At 32.4% G+C, this 20638-nt stretch overlaps 1 protein-coding gene across 1 annotated transcript in view; it reads right to left on the bottom strand.

Annotated features, from left to right (window-relative positions):
- Positions 1-20032, bottom strand: part of LOC141336833 (glycogen synthase kinase-3 beta-like) — a 28208-nt gene extending 8176 nt beyond the window's left edge. Inside the window, exons 1-6 of the mRNA XM_073842562.1 lie at positions 19997-20032; positions 16288-16306; positions 15268-15461; positions 13332-13415; positions 1096-1206; positions 785-915 (exon numbers count right to left, since the gene is read on the bottom strand). Coding sequence (XP_073698663.1) covers positions 785-915; positions 1096-1206; positions 13332-13415; positions 15268-15461; positions 16288-16306; positions 19997-20032 — 575 coding nt within the window. The remainder of the gene's footprint in view (positions 1-784; positions 916-1095; positions 1207-13331; positions 13416-15267; positions 15462-16287; positions 16307-19996) is intronic.
- Positions 20033-20638: the final 606 nt, after the last annotated feature.

Here is a 20638-nt window from a genome sequence, read left to right as displayed (position 1 = left end):
AAACAGCTGTGCTGCTTTATATTTTGTGGAAACTGTAATACATAACTTTTATATAAAACAGAATTTTTTTGCACTGTGTCTTTACTGTCACTTTAGATCTTTTTTTGTTTGTTTTTTGTTAATGCTATTCTTTTATGGCTATGTTAATGGCGAGAGCCAGGTTTAGTTATTCAAAAATAAACCTAAAAGTATCAACAGAATAAAACACAGGAGTAAAAGTATTACAGTCTAGCTAAATACGTTTAATGGGCAGTGGATTCTGACATTCTGATCCTAGCAATTATCAAAATGAAATGTTTTTTTTCTTTTGACCAATTTAATGCATCCTTAAAGAATAAAAGTATTTTTTTTTTTACTGACCCTAAACTTTTGAATGGTAGTGTACTTTTGTAAATGATGTAAAGTTGTTATTTTTGTTTTCTTTGAGCACAAAAAGTATTTTTGTTGCTTCATAAAATTAAGGTTGAACCACAGATGTCACATGGACTATTTTATCAATGTCCTTACAACCTTTTCTGGGCATTGCCCTCTATGCAGGGTCAGAAAGCTCTTGGATTTCATCAAAAATATCTTAATTTGTGGTCTGAAGATGATTGAAGGTCTTCATTTTTGGGTGAACTAGCCCTTTAAGGTCAATCACCAAAAGGTTTTTAAGATAATGAGCATCAATACAGAACTACAGGCAATGTTTCAGCTGTTTTTGTCAAGATCTCAAAATAAACAAGTGCTGTTCATTTTCCAGCAGATGTTATATGCATGACAGCACCTAATTTCCCAGTCTCACCTTCCAAAGTCACAGAGTTTGAGTACAGCTGTCTCCGGGTCGAGCAGGAGGTTCTGCGGCTTGATGTCTCGATGGCAGATCCCATACGAGTGGATGTACGCCAAACTGCGGAACAGCTGGTACATGTATAGCTGAATACACACATAAACAGTGACTTTAATACAGCAGAATTTGCTAGCTGAGGTCTACAAAATATTTCACCAAAAAGGTCAGTGGTTCACAAGCAGCACCCAACCAACTTAAATTAGCAAGAAAAAAGTCACATGTTTTCAAAATAGTGAATAATGTCAGATTCTATTGATGGACGTTACCTTCACATAGACCATGGGCAGATTCTGCTTGGCTCTGCTGTAGTGTCTGGCCACTCGGTATACGTTTTCAGGCACGTAGTCCATCACCAAATTCAGATACACCTCATCTTTCTGTGGGCATGAAGGAGATGGGTAAGGGACATAAGGAAGTAGGGCTGGGCGATTAATCGAAAAATAATCGTAATCGACATTCAGAACCTATAATCGATCAAATTTTTCCAGGTCAATTATTTCAATTACTTTCCCTTTAAAAACATTACTGCGTGTGGAGTCAGGTGACCCCGCTCCGTTACGTTATGTTATTTCTCCAAAATGTCGATGGAGAGCTTAAGCAGTATTTATACAGTAAAAAGTATTTACAGGATATACAAGAGTAATTTTATTTAGAAGAGATACTTATTTTCTACTTTTAATATTTATTATTATTTTATAAATAATTTATTTTGTTTCCAAAAGTGCAAGTTATTTATTTTCACTAATTTAAGAAAAATGTGACTTTTCGTTTTAAGCAATGTGTGCTTTAATTTCTGTTGTTCAACACTGATGTTCAATAAATAATCATAGATAGTAGATAGTGTGTGCACCCTTCATTCAAAAATCTCTCACTTGTAATATGTGCGCATATTTACTGTACAAAACTTGACAGTGAACTATGAGGGCAAAAAAAATAAATGTTATTTAAATATAATGAAATATAATTTTATTAATGAATAAAATAATCGTTCATTAATCGTAATCGGGTTAAAATGTTCAATTAATCGAGATTTCGATTTTAGGCCAAATCGCCCAGCCCTATAAGGAAGTGAGTTTAGCAGGTTGATATCTAGAAAACATTGAGTATTTAGACTTGTATGGCTTAATATACCATTAATTATGTCTCTTACTAAAATATGTAGTAGAAGCCCCATGAAAGATTTATGTTATTTTAAAAATCAATGTTGTTTTACAATTATTTTGGAATAAATTATTTTGATGATGTCAAATGGTTGCACTCAGTGATCAATTGGCGCTACCTGTTGCTATTTTTATCACAACAGCTCCACAATACCACAATAAAATAATGATATGATGGCGTTTCTTGTCTCTGCCGTTTGTAAGCTCTTTCAGTAGCTGTGGTCTACTAAAAGCCTCAAAGGCATCATGGCTGAAGTGGAGAGAACAGAGACGCGGGTCTTTAGGAAGTTTTATTCATTCACAAGCATCTTCCCGTTCTTTTCTCCTCTTCTTATTGCTCGGAAAGCAGTTAACACTTACATCGTCTCTGTTGTTGCCCTTCGACTAAAATTACAACCAAAAGCCACACAATGCGGCATCATATTAGTACTTTATATTCAGAGCGGTCTTGCGATAAAAATACCAATAGGTAGCGCCAGTTAACATCATAATAATGGCGCCCCCCATAGTCCAAAATATATATAAAACAATGTGGATTTTGTAAATAACGTAAATTTTTCATAATTTTTCTACTACACATTTCAGTAAAATACATAATTTATGTTATTTTAAGCAATGCAAGTGTTAATACCCATGGTTCCCTTTAAAGAGAAAATCCACCCAAAAATAAAAACTCATTTATTTATACTCAGTCATCATTTATTGACTCATGTTCAAACCTGTATGACTATTCTGCGGAACACAAAACATATTTTAAAGAATGTTGGTAACTAAACAGCTTTTAGTTCCCACTGACTTCCACTGTAGTGACAAAAAATTTAATGTAAGTCAATGGGAACCAAAACTTATTTAGGTTCCCATCTTCTTTTGGAATGGCATGAGGGTGAGTAATTAATGATAGATTTCTGGGCGGACAAGCATTATATATATATATATATATATATATATATATATATATAGATAAATATAGATGTAACGCCACAGGCGTGTGTTTACTTGCTATTATGCAAATCAACATATTAGCACAATTTCTGAAGGATCATATGTCACTTAATTGAGTAGTTCACTTTCAGAACAAAAATGTACAGATGATTTACTCACTCCCTTGTCATCCAAGATATTCATGTCTTTCTTTCTTCTGTCGATAAGAAATTATGTTTTTTGAGAAAAACATTTCAGGATTTTTCTCCATATAATGGACTTCTATGGTGCCCCCGAGTTTGAACTTCCAAAATGCAGTTTAAATGCATCTTCAAAGGGCTCTAAATGATCCCAGCCGAGGAAGAAGGGTCTTATATAGCGAAACGATCGGTTATTTTCCAAAAACATTTACAATTTATATACTTTTTAATCTCTACACAGAGTACACATGGAGCTAGACAAGATGAGCATTTGAGGTTAAAAAGTATATAAATTGTAATTTTTAAAAGAGAAAATAACCGCTCGTTTTGCTAGGTAAGACCCTTTTTTACTTGGCTGTGATGGTTTAGAGCCCTTTGAAGCTGCATTTTGGAAGTTCAAACTCGGGGGCACCATAGAAGTCCATTATATGGAGAGAAATCCTGAAATGTTTTCCTCAAAAAACTTATTTCCTTACGACTGAAGAAAGAAAGACATGTACATCTTGGATGACAAGGGGGTGAGTACATTATCTGTACATTTTTGTTCTGAAAGTGAACTACTCCTTTAAGACTGATGTCATCACAAGAATATATTAGATTTTAAAGTAATAATATTTCACAATATTACTGTTTCTACTGTATTTTCACCAAATAAATGCAGCTTTGGTGAACATACGTTCTTTCAAAAACTAAAAAAAAAAAAAAGTACAGACCACAAACTTTTGAACTGTAGTGTAATATTACTCTACTGATTCTGGTCATACAGTATCATCTACCCCTAAAACCAAAATATTTATTTAATTCCTTTATTCACTGGAACATGTGGATAACAAGAACATTTCAGTGGTGGTCTTTCCAGGGCAAAAGGGGGTCTGAGACTCACACATAGACTATTTGAACAGTCATTATTTCTCTCTCTCTTTTGCCCCCCAGAGACATAAACTCCTTAATGTAGCTGGAAAATTAACCTGCCAAAGGCACTGAGCCAACTCCTGCCTCGTAACAGTGACATCAGCCCTGCCATTGTCCTGTGATTGGCTGCATGTTTTCCGAGACGTGCTGTGATTGGCTGTTCACACACACATACAAATCCTGAGATAAAAGAGGCTGCTAAATGACAAATATTAGTATAAAGGCTCCATGCTGGTGCTTCTACATTGGTAATGAATGAAGACAAGCGTTTTAAGAGATTGATTGGTCAATACAGCATTCCAACCATGCTAAAATACATCATATAGTAACATCCACAACAAAAAAACAACCCTAATAGAAGTATATTGTATAATGTGCAGTATATACTAGATAATGCCTGCTATATTTTAAAAGGTTTGTGAAACAGTGCAAAATATGCAAGGATAAACATTTTAAATGGTAGTATGCTACAATGACGTAGCATGTCTTAAGCAATATCCAAAAATACATTGTATAGGTCAAAATTACAACTTTTCTTTTATGCCAAAATTCATTACGATATGAAGTAAAGATCATGTTCCATGAAGATATGTTGTAAATTTCCTACCATGAATATATCAAAACTTAATTTTTGATTAGTAATATGCATTGCAAGAACTTAATTTGGAAAACTTTAAAAGTGATTTTGTCAATATTTAGATTTTTTTTCAACCCTCAGATTCCAAATTTTTCGAATCTCAGCCAAATATTGTACACTAGCAAATAATAAAAATAATTTGACTTATGAGCGGTTTTGTGGTCCAGGGTCACATAAACATCCATAAAAAAATTTAAATTAATTTTATATTTTTATACAATTACTCACACAGACATTCACAGTAAAACAAATGCATACTACTGTGTCTAGATTGCGCTTCTGTTCTTGACTATAAGGTGACGTGATAGCTAATATCCATGAACTTTGATTCAACCGCACCATGGGTATGTAAACGGGTGAGAGTTCGGTCTGGACAGGGTTACATAACTGAACTGATCCTGTTTCTGTGCCACCAGGGGAGCCGTCGGGACGAAGTCGCAATGGTCAGACAGTATGTCACCGTGCTGGAATGGAGGGTTAAACCGGTGAGGACAGCCCTGCTCTCGCTGTCTGTCAATGAGACGGCCAAAGACACCAGCTTCACAAGACATAAACATACTCTACACATGCTAAATCATCACGTTAACATGTGTTTCTGTCCTATGGGGTGCCAACATATGTCATTACTCAAGAGGGCATTAGACTTTCCATTAGATTGCAGCAATACTTATACTTACATAGTGTTTCTTAACTAGTGGGACTAAATGCAAAAACACTAACCATATAATTGTGAAGACAAATAAATAGGCCTCTCAAATTTCATACAGTATATATCCAGTAAAAATACAGTAAAAACAGGGATATTGCAAAATATTATTACAAATTCAAATAACTGTTTTCTATTTTGATATGTTTTGAAATGTAATTTATTTCTGTGATAAAAAGCTGAATTTTCAGCATCATTACTCCAGTCTTCAGTGTCATGCAATCCTTCAGAAATCATTCTAAAATGCTGATTTTCTGTTGAAGAAACATTTCTTATTATAATTAATCGGTGATGGCGGCTTAATTTGTGTGAAACTGTGATATAAAGTAAAAAAAATAGCATTTATATATAGTATTATTTTTTACATTTTAAAGTAATGTGTTGTGGGGTTTTTATAAATCAAATTATTGGTTAAATAAACATTACTTACACAAGAAAACAACAATTCTATTTAATATATTTACATTAACAATGTAATCAATATTCTATTAATAGGCAAGTATAAATCTCATCAAGCATTTTACATTTATTCCTAAATAATAACTCAAGACAGTAACAATACAATTTAAACAATATATTTAATTTGTGTACTTATATTCAGCTATTCTTTTTAATAGTTAACTCTAACTATTTTTTAATTTGTCAGATCATCAGTCATCAAAGATCTGTAAATATTGGTCACAGACATGGAGATTTACTTTAAAGCTAATTACTCCCTAAAAACTCCCACAGATCATTTTAAGTCTTATTTTGATGCAACAATAAAAAGTTGTTAATTTTTAAAATTTATCTATGAATTAATTTCTAGAATCATTGTGACTTTATTCTCGAAACATTGAGACTTTATTCTCGAAACATTACGACTTTATTCTCGAAACATTACGACTTTATTCTCGAAACATTTCTACTTTATTCTCGAAACATTTCTACTTTATTCTCGAAACATTACGACTTTATTCTCGAAACATTACGACTTTATTCCTGAAACATTTACACTTTATTCTCGAAACATTTCTACTTTATTCACGAAAAATTTCGTCTTTATTCCCGAAACATTTCGGCTTTATTCTCGAAACATTACGACTTTATTCCTGAAACATTTACACTTTATTCCCGAAACATTTACACTTTATTCTCGAAACATTTCTACTTTATTCACGAAACATTTCTACTTTATTCACGAAAAATTTCGACTTTATTCCCGAAACATTTTGACTTTATTCCCGAAACATTTACACTTTATTCTCGAAACATTTCTACTTTATTCTTGAAACATTTCTACTTTATTCACGAAAAATTTCGTCTTTATTCCCGAAAAATTTCGACTTTATTCCCGAAACATTTTGACTTTATTCCCGAAACATTTCGACTTTATTCTTGAAACATTTCTACTTTATTCACGAAAAATTTCGTCTTTATTCCCGAAACATTTCGGCTTTATTCTCGAAACATTATGACTTTATTCCCGAAACATTTCGACTTTATTCCCGAAAAATTTCGACTTTATTCCCGAAACATTTTGACTTTATTCACGAAACATTTACACTTTATTCACGAAACATTTCTACTTTATTCACGAAACATTTCTACTTTATTCACGAAAAATTTCGACTTTATTCCCGAAACATTTTGACTTTATTCCCGAAACATTATGACTTTATTCCCGAAACATTTCGACTTTATTCCCGAAACATTTCGACTTTATTCCCGAAAAATTTCGACTTTATTCCCGAAACATTTACACTTTATTCTCGAAACATTTCTACTTTATTCACGAAACATTTCTACTTTATTCACGAAAAATTTCGACTTTATTCCCGAAACATTTTGACTTTATTCTCGAAACATTTCTACTTTATTCTTGAAACATTTCTACTTTATTCTTGAAACATTTCTACTTTATTCACGAAAAATTTCGTCTTTATTCCCGAAAAATTTCGACTTTATTCCCGAAACATTTTGACTTTATTCCCGAAACATTTCGACTTTATTCTTGAAACATTTCTACTTTATTCACGAAAAATTTCGTCTTTATTCCCGAAACATTTCGGCTTTATTCTCGAAACATTATGACTTTATTCCTGAAACATTTACACTTTTTTCTCGAAACATTTACACTTTATTCTCGAAACATTTCTACTTTATTCCCGAAACATTTACACTTTATTCTCGAAACATTTCTACTTTATTCTTGAAACATTTCTACTTTATTCACGAAAAATTTCGTCTTTATTCCCGAAAAATTTCGACTTTATTCCCGAAACATTTTGACTTTATTCCCGAAACATTTCGACTTTATTCTTGAAACATTTCTACTTTATTCACGAAAAATTTCGTCTTTATTCCCGAAACATTTCGGCTTTATTCTCGAAACATTATGACTTTATTCCCGAAACATTTCGACTTTATTCCCGAAAAATTTCGACTTTATTCCCGAAACATTTACACTTTATTCTCGAAACATTTACACTTTATTCTCGAAACATTTCTACTTTATTCACGAAAAATTTCGTCTTTATTCCCGAAACATTTCCACTTTATTCTCGAAACATTTCTACTTTATTCACGAAAAATTTCGTCTTTATTCCCGAAACATTTCGGCTTTATTCTCGAAACATTACGACTTTATCCCTGAAACATTTACACTTTATTCTCGAAACATTTCTACTTTATTCACGAAACATTTACACTTTATTCTCGAAACATTTACACTTTATTCTCGAAACATTTCTACTTTATTCACGAAACATTTACACTTTATTCTCGAAACATTTACACTTTATTCTCGAAACATTTCTACTTTATTCACGAAACATTTACACTTTATTCTCGAAACATTTCTACTTTATTCACGAAAAATTTCGTCTTTATTCCCGAAACATTTCCACTTTATTCTCGAAACATTTCTACTTTATTCACGAAAAATTTCGTCTTTATTCCCGAAACATTTCGGCTTTATTCTCGAAACATTACGACTTTATCCCTGAAACATTTACACTTTATTCTCGAAACATTTCTACTTTATTCACGAAACATTTACACTTTATTCTCGACACATTTCTACTTTATTCACGAAACATTTACACTTTATTCTCGAAACATTTCTACTTTATTCACGAAAAATTTCGTCTTTATTCCCGAAACATTTCGACTTTATTCTCGAAACATTTCGACTTTATTCTCGAAACATTACGTCTTTATTCCCGAAACATTTCCACTTTATTCACGAAAAATTTCATCTTTATTCCCGAAACATTTCGGCTTTATTCTCGAAACATTTCGACTTTATTCCCGAAACATTTACACTTTATTCTCGAAACATTTACACTTTATTCTCAAAACATTTCTACTTTATTCACAAAACATTTACACTTTATTCTCGAAACATTTCTACTTTATTCACGAAAGATTTCGTCTTTATTCCCGAAACATTTCGACTTTATTCTCGAAACATTTCGACTTTATTCCCGAAACATTTCAACATTTTTTTCTAAATACTTCAACTTGACTCTCAAAATATTACAACTTTAATCTCATAATTTTAGATTTTTTATTTTTTAACGTGGCACTAAATCAACGTCGTAATATCTAAATGTGTGAGTTGTTTACTTTTTTAAATTAGTCTTCTAATTAATGCAATTATATTGTTCGATCAGACTGATTCACGAACACAGAACGTGTATGAACACAAGAGGTGGGATTTATTGCATGAACCAGTCACAGTCAAACATAACCATAAGTCATATCCAATCATATTACGTCTGTTAAAACTCAATGTCTGTTAAAACACAAACTGTTGAACAGTTTTCTTTAGAAAACCAAGTGATTTATAAACTTTCTAATGTTATATTTTGTAATATTGGCATTGTTGTATTTTTGTACTACAATTTTTTTTCTCATCCTGCCTCCCATGCCTCCTCAGAAGGAAACGCCCCTGATATAAATATATACTGACCTCAAATAGTTGTGTGTTTTTGTTGTTGAAATGAAAGGTCATACGACCCAGGCTTGAGTGTTTCAAGCCAATATGTTTGTCCTGAATTAAAACACCAGTGTAAAGTATGTTTCAGGCAACAGTGACAAATCAATCCATCACGACTGGCCTTCACTGACAGCATCCTACTTTCTGTTTATTTTCTTTTATGTCTTTCAAAGCAGCCCTCACACATGATCTCTTTCTCAGCGTCTTCCTTTCTGTCTTTGTTACAAAGAGAAGCCCTGCCGTTGTGTGCAAGAATAACTCAAGAGTAACCTTACACCCTGCAGCCTCTCGTATGTGCATCAGTGTGTACGTGCATTTTTAGGTTAGATGGTTGACATTTAGTGAACTGAATTGGTTTGCAGAGGGATAAACAAGTCTTAACATGGCTCCACTGTTAGGATGGCCTGGGTTCGGGTTCAACATAAGTAAAGATGTCTGTTAAACAAAAGCATTTGAATTTTTGTGATATATTGATTATGTGGTTGAAATAAAAAAATCTGGTCATCTTATAAACTACTCCAGAAGCCTTGAGTGCACTGTAAAAAACTATTTGTTGAGTCAACTTAAAATAATTTGTTACCTGGCTGACTTATAATTTTAGGTTCAGTCCACTCAAAAAAAAAAAGTTTAATCAACTTAAAATGTTAAGTTGTACTAAGTGACAACTTAGATATTTGAGTTGATTCAACTTAAATTTTTAACAATAATTTTTTTGTTGCGTCAACTCAAATTATCTAAGTTGTCTCTTAGTACATATGAACTCATAGCAGGGTAACAAATTATTTTAAGTTTACTCAACAAACAATGTTGAGTGCACTTAAAATAATTTGTTACCCTGCTGCCTTAAAATTTTAAGTTCAGTCAACTCAAAAAAGTTTAGCCAACTTGAAATGTTAAGTTAGTAACATTTTAGATATTTGAGTTAATTCAACTTAAAATTTTAAGGCAGCTGGGTAACTTGCCCAATTTTTTTGTTAAGTCAACTCAAATATCTAAGTTGTCACTTAGTACAACTTAACATTTCAAGTTGACTGAACTTAAAATTTTAATGCAGCAGGGTAACTAATTATTTTAAGTTGACTCCATATTTTTTTTTACAGTGTAATGACGCTGAAAATTCAGCTTTGCATCACAGAAATATATAATTACATTTTAACAAATATTAAAATAGAAAATTATTAAATTGTAATCATATTTCATAATATTACTTTTTTAGTGTGTCTTGGTGAATATAAGAGACTTTTTTTAAAACATCTTATTAAACATCTTAGCTACCCAAACTTTTGAAAGTTAGTGTATTTATAGAGATATAAACACATAAAATATATATTAAAATATGTATTTATTATATTTCTGAGGGACTAATATTGCAAATCTTAACGTCTGGCCCAAGCCAGCACAGAGAAATATAAATATTTGTACTGTTAACCACTGCTTTAGTCACGGAAAGGTCCTTGATTGCTCTTCTGACTGATGTGACACTTCAATCGAATTCACTCAATCCAAAACGTAAAGGAAAACAAAAGAGTATGTGGATGAAACAGACCCTCTTTGCTCAGAAAAATTCTCTCAGGTTTCACAAGCAATCATTTTCCAAACCACAGCCAAAGTATGAGCTGCAATCTATATTTATATATGAATGTGTCCCTCTTGGTTGAAGTGGACTACCTTTGACATGAACTATGCATGTATGAACGTGGTTAGAGTTAGGTTACACTGTGGAACTGTGTTCTTCTTTCTGAAAAAGAAAGAAGTGGTTGATTTTGGATGTCTGCTGCTTGTAAAGTTAAAACTTTACTCTGTAAAAAACCTACTCTCAGCTATGTAATGCTATAGCATTCTCGTTATAGGATCCTGACAAGACTCCGATCCTATTTGTGTGATCTGTGTGCAGATTATCCATTAAAAGTGAAGTCTGAACTCCCCTAGACCTGAACTCGGTGAACTGTCTACACACACACATTGCTCCTTTGGCTGGCTGCACAGGAGCCAGAGCTTGTCATACAGTAAAAATAGGGCTGGTCTAACAGTTTATCTTCCCATCAATCAAAAGTTTCCTACTGAGCTGTCACAGGCCACTGCTGTGACAGGTTTCGCCCCCGGGGCTATCAAAGGATTACCAGAGATCCCATCCACAGGTCAGCGCTGGAGGGTATGAGCAGTCAGAGCTGTAAATCACAACAAAAATACCACCCTGTTTGGATGGCAGATGTCTTCTAGTGTATGTACTGTATGCTTGTGCATATTATTAATAGATCTATCTATGTAATGATTTGAAGAAAAATGAAAACGTTTTGTGAGTGTTCCCTTCGGGGACAGGAAAGTATATTTGATTCAATTTGTTTATGATGTGCTGGAGAATCTCACCAAAAAAAAAAACTGTTTATATTTTGCACAAACAATTATAGCACCATTAGTATTGATTTATTCATTCAGTTTTTTGTCTAAGATATCTTACTTTTCAATGAAAAATATAAATATGTATATTGATAAAAATACACAAAAATATTTGCAAAAATAAAAAAATATTAAAAAAATATAGTTTTAAAATGTCATTTTATGCATAAATTCATTCATGATGTACTGGAGAAAAAAAAAAAGAAAAGAAGAAAGTAAAAACTGTTTATTTTCTGCATAAACAATTATGGCACATTAGTATTTATTTATTCATTCATTCAGTTTTTTTTTTTTAGTATTTTACTTTTTAATAAATATATATATATACACACAATACATTTTTTGTAAACTTCATAAAAGTATACAAAAATATAAAAAAATATTTAAAAAATGACATTATATGCATAAATTCATTCATACAGGAGGATCTCGCAAACAATTTTTTTATATTTTGCATAAACAATTATAGCACTATTAGTATTGATTCATTTACGTACTTATTCATTCAGCGTTTTGGTTAAGATATCTTACTTTTTAATGAAAAATATAAATATGTATATTTCTAAAAATAAACAAAAATATTTTTTTAAAACTTTATAAAAAATATACAAGAATATATTTTTAAAAAAGTCTAATTATATGCATAAATTCATTCATGATGTAATGGAGAATCTCACAAAAAATGTTTATAGTTTACATAAACAATTATAGCACCATTAGGATTTATTTATTTATTTAGTTTTGTACTTTTTAATGAAAAATATTAAATATATATTAATACAAATATTTTTTACAAAATTAAATATTTAAAAAATATTTTAAAAAATTACATTATATGCATAAATTTGTTCATGATGTAGTTTTTGTTCGTGATTCAGTTTTTTGGTTAAGATATCTTACTTTTTAAAAAATATATACATAAACAAAAAACTTTATAAAAAATATAAAAATATATATAAAACATCATTATATTTATTATTAATTAATAATATATAATAATAATAATAAATAATAATAATAATAATAATATTAATTAATAGTTACTTAATAGTGAGAATTGGTAAAGTGTGACAACTACAGCATCATTAAGATTGATTTATTATTTATTGATTTGTTTATTGTGCCATTTTGTGGACATTTTCTCACAAATACTTACTATAAAAAAATCACAGTATCATAAAATAACATTAAAAAAAAAATTTAATGTAATATAGCAATGAAAATCATCCAAAAGAGGTTTAATTCATTATGTAAAATAAACATTCTTATATCTGTTATTTATAGAAAAGACACCAAATAGAGTATGACCTTCCAGTCAAGTGTTTTTAAGTATGAGTTTGCTGGTGTCCAGAGTGTAACTTGTGCAAGAGCCAAACTACCTGCAGGGCTCTGCTGCAGTCCCTCGTAAGCACAGCTCATTAAAAAGTTAGACATCAGACTGCTATTCACTTCAGGTTGCACCACAAGAATACATATCCCATGACCCAGAGCATTTGCTGGAAACTGCTGGACTGCATGTTTCTGGTCTATAGGGCACATGATGCTGCTCAGAGAAAAAAAAAAACAGGAAAGAAAAGTGGCACTCACTTTATCTCCACTAGAGTAGAAGAAATAGCGCAGACGGACAATGTTACAGTGGTCCAACTTCCTCATGATCTGCAACTCTCGATTCTGAGACAAAAAAATCATAGGCAGAGAAAGGAGGAAGAATCATGAGAAATGACATCAATATAATGCTACCTGGGTATACACAAAATAGGGATGCACCGAATGTTCGGCAACCGAAATAAGCGAAAAGGCAGAATAAATTATACAGAACAATGACACGATCAAATAGAGGTGCGCACTAATGCAGCAAACATGACGGCAGTGTGGAAGCATTCAAAACTGTCAGAGAAAGACGCAAAAATCACTACAAGCACCGACAACGAAAGACTGTTTAGTTTCGCATTGCATGTCTTCGATGAGAAGAGAAAGGGCTGGTTGTTGCTGGTTACTGTATGATGACTGAAATCGCGAAATGGCCTTAAACCATCGGTGAATAAACTACAGAACGTTATTTTGTCTAATATACGCATGAATTGTATTTATTCGGACAGCGCTGAATGAGCTCCTTAGCCAGGGTTCAAAGTCCAAAGCGTAGGGGAAATCTTCACTGAAATGAAGAGAATCATTCATAAATCTGCTTCAGCAAAAAGTAGTACTGAGGTCTTCTTGCGGGTTTCCGCCAAAATAAAAGTCAACATTCATAAATGTCAGTACTGTAATTTTACTGTTGTTCTTTAAAGGGGTCATCGGATGCCCATTTTCCACAAGTTCATATAATTCTTTAGGGTCTTAATGAGAAGTCTTTAATATACTTTGGCTAAAAATTCTCAATAGTACTGTAAAAAAACACCCTTATACCTTGTCAAAATCAGCTCTGTAAAATATCAACTCATTTTATTGCATAGTCCTTTAAATGCAAATGAGCTCTGCTCGCCCCGCCCCTGCTGTGGGATTATGAGTCGTAATGTTTACTTTAGCCGCATTTATCCGCGTTTATCGGCGAAACTAGCCAACAAGCACATTGCATAAAAAACCCTTATACTCACTTCTGCTGTGGGTGAACATACGCATATGTAGATCGGGATCGGCGCTTTCCTTTCAAAAACGAAAGTAACGTTAATCCTCTGTGTCTTCAGTGGCTCAGATGTCGGGAGTAAATGACTACTGCTATGTTCATTATTACATCCAACAACAGAACACCTCAACTGCTCAATCTGAGACATTCTTGTCTTCCACTGCACCTGAGTCGACACTATGGCGATCGGAGTCGGACTGTTTCAGCTCAGTGAGGGCTTATGTCAATTAAGTATCGTGGGAGTGGCCTCTGTCTGTGTGTCATCACATCGACAAGAAGCTGAAAATGACCTGATTTTAAAAAGGGGATATTACTTTTAAAGATAAAAAAAATACCACTGGGTGGATTTTTATCATTGTAGGGTGGTTTTGTACACAAACTGCCAACACACATTAATGTTCAAACAACATGTAAAAGTGAGTTTTGCAGCCGATGACCCCTTTAAAATAAAATAAAAAAGTAACACAATACATGTATTATTACATTCTCCTTTGCTTAGCAAGGCTGCATTTATTTGTACATTAAAAACACATGCCTGATTCAAGAAGGAGGTCTTAAAAATGGCCAAAGAATGTTATTTTACTAACTTTGTATATTGTGCTTTGTTGGTAGGCTATAATGTCTACTAGAATGTTAAAAATGTTCAGTGTTAAATAAATATTTTTAAATTGTTGTTTTGTAAGCAAGACAAAACTGTAAAAAAAAGCAAATATTGGCTATTTAATTTATGCAACGGTGAAAAAAATGAGCAAAATACATGGGGAAAACGCGAAAAAAAAAAAACGTGTTCGGTAATCTGCCTTCAGCCTTTGGCCCAGTGTGTAGTTTTGTTCGGCTTCGGCCAAGAATTTTCATTTCGGTGCATCCCTAACACAAAACCACCGATAAACAAATTCTCACCTTAAACCTTTTATCCTGCAGCACCTTCTTTATGGCCACCAGCTCACCGGTGTCACAAAGCTTCGCTTGATATACGACCCCGAACGAGCCATTCCCGATGACCTTTGTGTCTGTGTAGCTGACCTCCTGAGGTCGGTCGGGACCCTGACCGGGGGTCGCAGCCACTGTTGTCACTTTACTGCCATCTTTATCTCCTATAGACAGAGAGAAAGTACAGTGTACCATGAATATTCCTTTGTAATTCAATGGCCTGTTTTACATGGTCACATGAGCTCTGGGTGCTACTATGCTCATTAGTGTATGATCCTGGGTGTATCATTCATCCACCTAAGCTCATTTTCGAGTTAAACACATCCGCTTCACACCTCATCATGTTTTCACACCCCTGAGCTGCTTGAAAACATGAAAATGAGAAATATGAGGACAAAATGGGCGCTGTCCTCATTTATAAAGTAGATATACATTTAATATAAAGAAGCAGGGAAGAAGAACTGTTGAAAAAGTCGCTATTTTTAGTTTTCTTTGCACACAAAAAGTATTCTCGTAGCTTCGTAAAATTACGGTGGAACCACTGATGTCACATGAACTATTTTAACAATGTCCTTACAACCTTTCTGGGCCTTGAATGTGGTAGTTGTGTTGCTGTCTATACAGAGTCAGAAAGTTCTCAGATTTCATCCAAAATATTTTAATTTGTGTTCTGAAGATGAACGAAGATCTTACGGGTTTGGAACGACATGAGGGTGAGTAATTAATGACTGAATTTTCATTTTTGAGTGAACTACCCCTTTAATGTTCACTAGGAAATAACATTAGTGAACCTTCAAAATTTCTTGGCAAGATTTTTTTTATGTTTTTTAAAAGAAGATTCTATTTGATGAAAAATACAGTAAAAACACTAATAATGTGAATTTTGCTATCCTCACTTACCAAAATAAACTGTCCTGCACCCACTAGTAAAAAAATTATATATAACACACACACAATATGAAGGTAATAAACTAGGAATCTATTCTTTACTTTCTTTTAAAGGCACTCCCTACAGAATGAAAGCACAAGGAAGGAAATATCAGATTTACCATACAGGCGTCAAAACATTGACAGTATCATGATTCACTCACAAATCATCCAAGTCATTGATCCATTAGTGTTACAAAAATAACCTTTAATAATAAAGGGAATAATTAGTTGTTGGTTTTGTGTTTGCTTTCTAAATGAGTCATGTAAGATTCTCTGTTCTTACAAAAGAACCACTGCGAATAGATCATCAAGTGAGTAAGCTGAACTTAGATTCATAAATGAATCGTTCAGCTTGTTTTCTGAATCAGATGAGGAACTAGGTCAAAAGAATGATTTGTTCATAAATCGAATCGAATCTCAAGTTAATAACTCACTCAGGTAATTATGACTTAAATCAGTCTTTTCCTCATGCAAAGCTAATGTACAGCTTTAGAAACACCCTTTTTGATGCTTGACAGAAGAGCTGTACGAGAAAATCATTTAAAAAATGCATTATTGCAGTAAACACAGCCAATAAATAATAAACATTTATTATTAAATTGCTTATTAATTATTGTTCACCTTTTGATTATTACTGATGCCTCTAGTAATTAAGTGTCTGATTTTTCATTTCCAACCTATTTTGAATTCATTTTAAGCAATAAATATAGTAATGTTTTTAACAGTAGTTTATAAAATAAAACTGCCCAAATATTTAATTTAACCACTGGGTCCAAAATAAATAAATAAATAAAACAAATTCGTACAAATTCATCTCGATAATGTCAGATAACTTTGATAGAAAGGTATGTAACAAATCAAGGTCAGGTCAAAGTGTCAAATCAAATTTTTGGTCCCAAATTTTTATCAATTTTACTGGTGGTCCACTGTATGAAGACTTTTTGGATATAATATCTAACGGTTTACATATTTTGCTATCCTCACTTACAAAAATAAACCATAGTGTTCTGCACCCACTAATAAAAAATATCTAAAATTATATCTGGTGTTTGAATAATATATATATATATATATATATATATATATATGACCCTGGACCACAAAACCAGTCATAAGGTTAAATTTGACAAAACTGAGATGTATACATCATATGAAAGCTCAATAAATAAGCTTTCTATTGATGTATGGTTTGTTAGGATAGGACAATATTTGGCCGAGATACATCTATTTGAAAATCTGGAATCTGAGGGTGCAAAAAATCAAAATACTGAGAAAATCACCTTTAAAGTTGTCCAAATTAAGTTCTTAACAATGCGTATTACTAATCAAAAATTACATTTTGATATGTTTACAGTAGGAATTTTACAAAAAATCTTCATGGAACATGATCTTTACTTAATTTCCTAATGATTTTTGGCATAAAAGAAAAATCTATAATTTTGACCCATCCAATGTATTTTTGGCTATTGCTACAAATATACCCCAGCGACTTAAGACTGGTTTTGTGGTCCAGGGTCACATATATATATATATATATATATATATATATATATATATGCACACACGATGTGAAGGTAAGCGACTAGGAATCTATTCTTTACTTTCTTTTAAAGACACTCTCTACAGAATGAAAGCACAAGGAAGGAAATATCAGATTTACCATACAGGCGTCAAAACATTGACAGTATCATGATTCACTCACAAATCATCTAAGTCATTAATTCATTAGTGTTACAAAAATAATCTTTAATAATAAAGGGAATAATTAGTTGTTGGTTTTGTGTTTGCTTTCTAAATGAGTCATGTAAGATTCTCTGTTTTTACAGCCGTGACTGAATAGATCTGAGAAGAACCGCTGCGAATGGATCAAGTAAGTGAGCTGAACTTGCAAATAGATTCATAAACCAATCGTTCAGATGAGGAACTAGGTCAAAAGAATGATTCATTCATAAATCGAATCGTACCCATCCAGATCTCAAGTTAACAACTCGCTCAGGTAATAATGACTTAGACAAAGTTAATGTACAGCGTTAGAAACATCCTTTTTGGTGCTTGACAAAAGAACTATATGAAAAAGTCATTAAAAAAACTGCATTACCGCAGTAAACAGTCAATTAAATAACAAAAATTTAACATTAAATTGCTTATGAATTATTGTTCACCTTTTGATTATTACTGAGGCCTCTAGTAATTAAGTGTCTGATTTTGGGATTTCCAACCTATTTTGGTTTCATTTTAAGCAATAAATATAGTAATAATTTTTAAACAGTAGTTAAGGTAAATACAGCTGCCCAAATATTTAATCCATCCACTGGGTCCAAAATAAATAAATTGCTGACAAATTCATACAAACTCATACAAATTCATTTTCATAATATCAGATAACTTTGATAGAAAGGTATGTAACAAATCGTGGTCAGGTCAAAGTGTCAAATCAAATTTTTGGTCCCAAATTTTTATCAATTTTACTGGTGGTCCACTGTATGAAGACTTTTTGGGTAGAATATGTCACTTACAAAAAAATATATGTGACCCTGGACCACAAAACCAGTCTTAAGTCGCTGGGGTATATTTGTAGCAATAGCCAAAAATACATAGTATGGGTCAAAATTATTGATTTTTTTTTTTATGCAAAAAATCATTAGGAAATTAAGTAAAGATCATGTTCCATGAAGATTTTTTGTAAAATTCATACTATAAATATATCAAAATGTAATTTTTGATTAGTAATATGCATTGTTAAGAACTTAATTTGGAGAACATTAAAGGTGATTTTCTCAGTATTTTGACTTTTTTGCACCCTCAGATTCCAGATTTTCAAATAGATGTATCTCGGCCAAATATTGTCCTATCCTAACAAACCATACATCAATAGAAAACTTATTTATTGAGCTTTCATGTGATGTATACATCTCAGTTTTGTAAAATTTAACCTTATGACTGGTTTTGTGGTCCAGGGTCACATATATATTCTTTACTTTCTTTAAAGACACTCTCTACAGAATGAAAGCACTAGGAAGGAAATATCAGATTTACCATACAATTGTCAAAACACAGACAGTATCATGATTCACTCACAGATCATCTAAGTCATTAATGCATTTGTGTTCCAAAAATAATCTTTAATAATAAAGGGAATAATTAGTTGTTTGTTGTGTTTGCTTTCTAAATGAGTCATGAAGATTCTCTGTTTTTACAGCCGTGACTGAATAGATCTGGGAAGTACCGGTGCGAATGGATCAAGTAAGTGAGCTGAACTTGTAAATAGATTCATAAACCAATCGTTCAGCTTGTTTTGTGAATCAGATGAGGAACTAGGTTAAATGATTCGTTCATAAATCGAATTGTACCGATCCGGATCTCAAGTTAACAACTGGCTCAGGTAATAATCAGTCTATTTTCTCATGAAAAGCTTTAGAAACATCCTATTTGGTGCTTGAAAGAAAAGATGTATGAGAAAATCATTTAGAAAACTGCATTATTGCAGTAAACACAGTCAACACACTTGCTGCATGTTTGCAGGCAATCTAAGGCACTTTAATGAAATAGTATAAGCATGTGTGTGTGTGTGTGTGTGTGTGTGTGTGTGTGTGTGGCAGGTCAGGTGAGCCGTGGAGTAAAGTGCAGACAGAGTGCACGTTCAGCACGGGGAAATGTGATGAGTCAGAGGGCGTGAGTGTGCACACAATCGCACGATGAGCTAATAAAGATCTCGGCTCCCAAACTTACGCAGCATGGAATTTTAATTGAGTCACGGGCCATTACTTACCCAGATCATCTTCCCATCCTGCTCTTCTGACACCATCCCGCTCGCGAACCGACTAGTCATTTAGCAATTCAGATAAACCGAGGCATTTAATATAAGACGCAGCTTAACTTAATCTTCTCCGCTCTAAGAGACTCTTCATCATTACGACTACAGCATTAATCACATTATCTCACATACAAAACGATTATCCCTCACCATCCGCTATGTTGAGAACAGAGGAAAATAAAACGGTTGTAAATAAACATGAACTGATTATGAATATCTAATGATTAGCAGAATTTAAACGCCAACATTCTTGCGTATTTTGTTTTTATATAATGACAATAAATGTCATAATTAACTTGACACGTATGAAAACAGGCATGATACCAGTTAGCCAATAATTATATTTTTATGTTACAGCATTATAATGTGCAGTATGGATATTCATTTTAAGATTTACTAAAGATTAAATAACATTTTTTTTTATATATTTTACACTATGATTCAAAGGTTTGGGGTCAGTAAGATTATACATTTATAAAATAAATGCATTAAATAAACAAATTTAATTGATTAAATGACAGTGAACTTACAATATTAAAATTTATATTTCACACAAATGCTGTCTTTCCAGACTTTCTGTTCAACAAAAAGTATTAC

This window comes from Garra rufa, chromosome 6, assembly GCF_049309525.1.
Source record: "Garra rufa chromosome 6, GarRuf1.0, whole genome shotgun sequence".
Lineage (NCBI taxonomy): Eukaryota > Metazoa > Chordata > Actinopteri > Cypriniformes > Cyprinidae > Garra > Garra rufa.
This window is presented reverse-complemented; position numbering and strand designations above follow the sequence as displayed.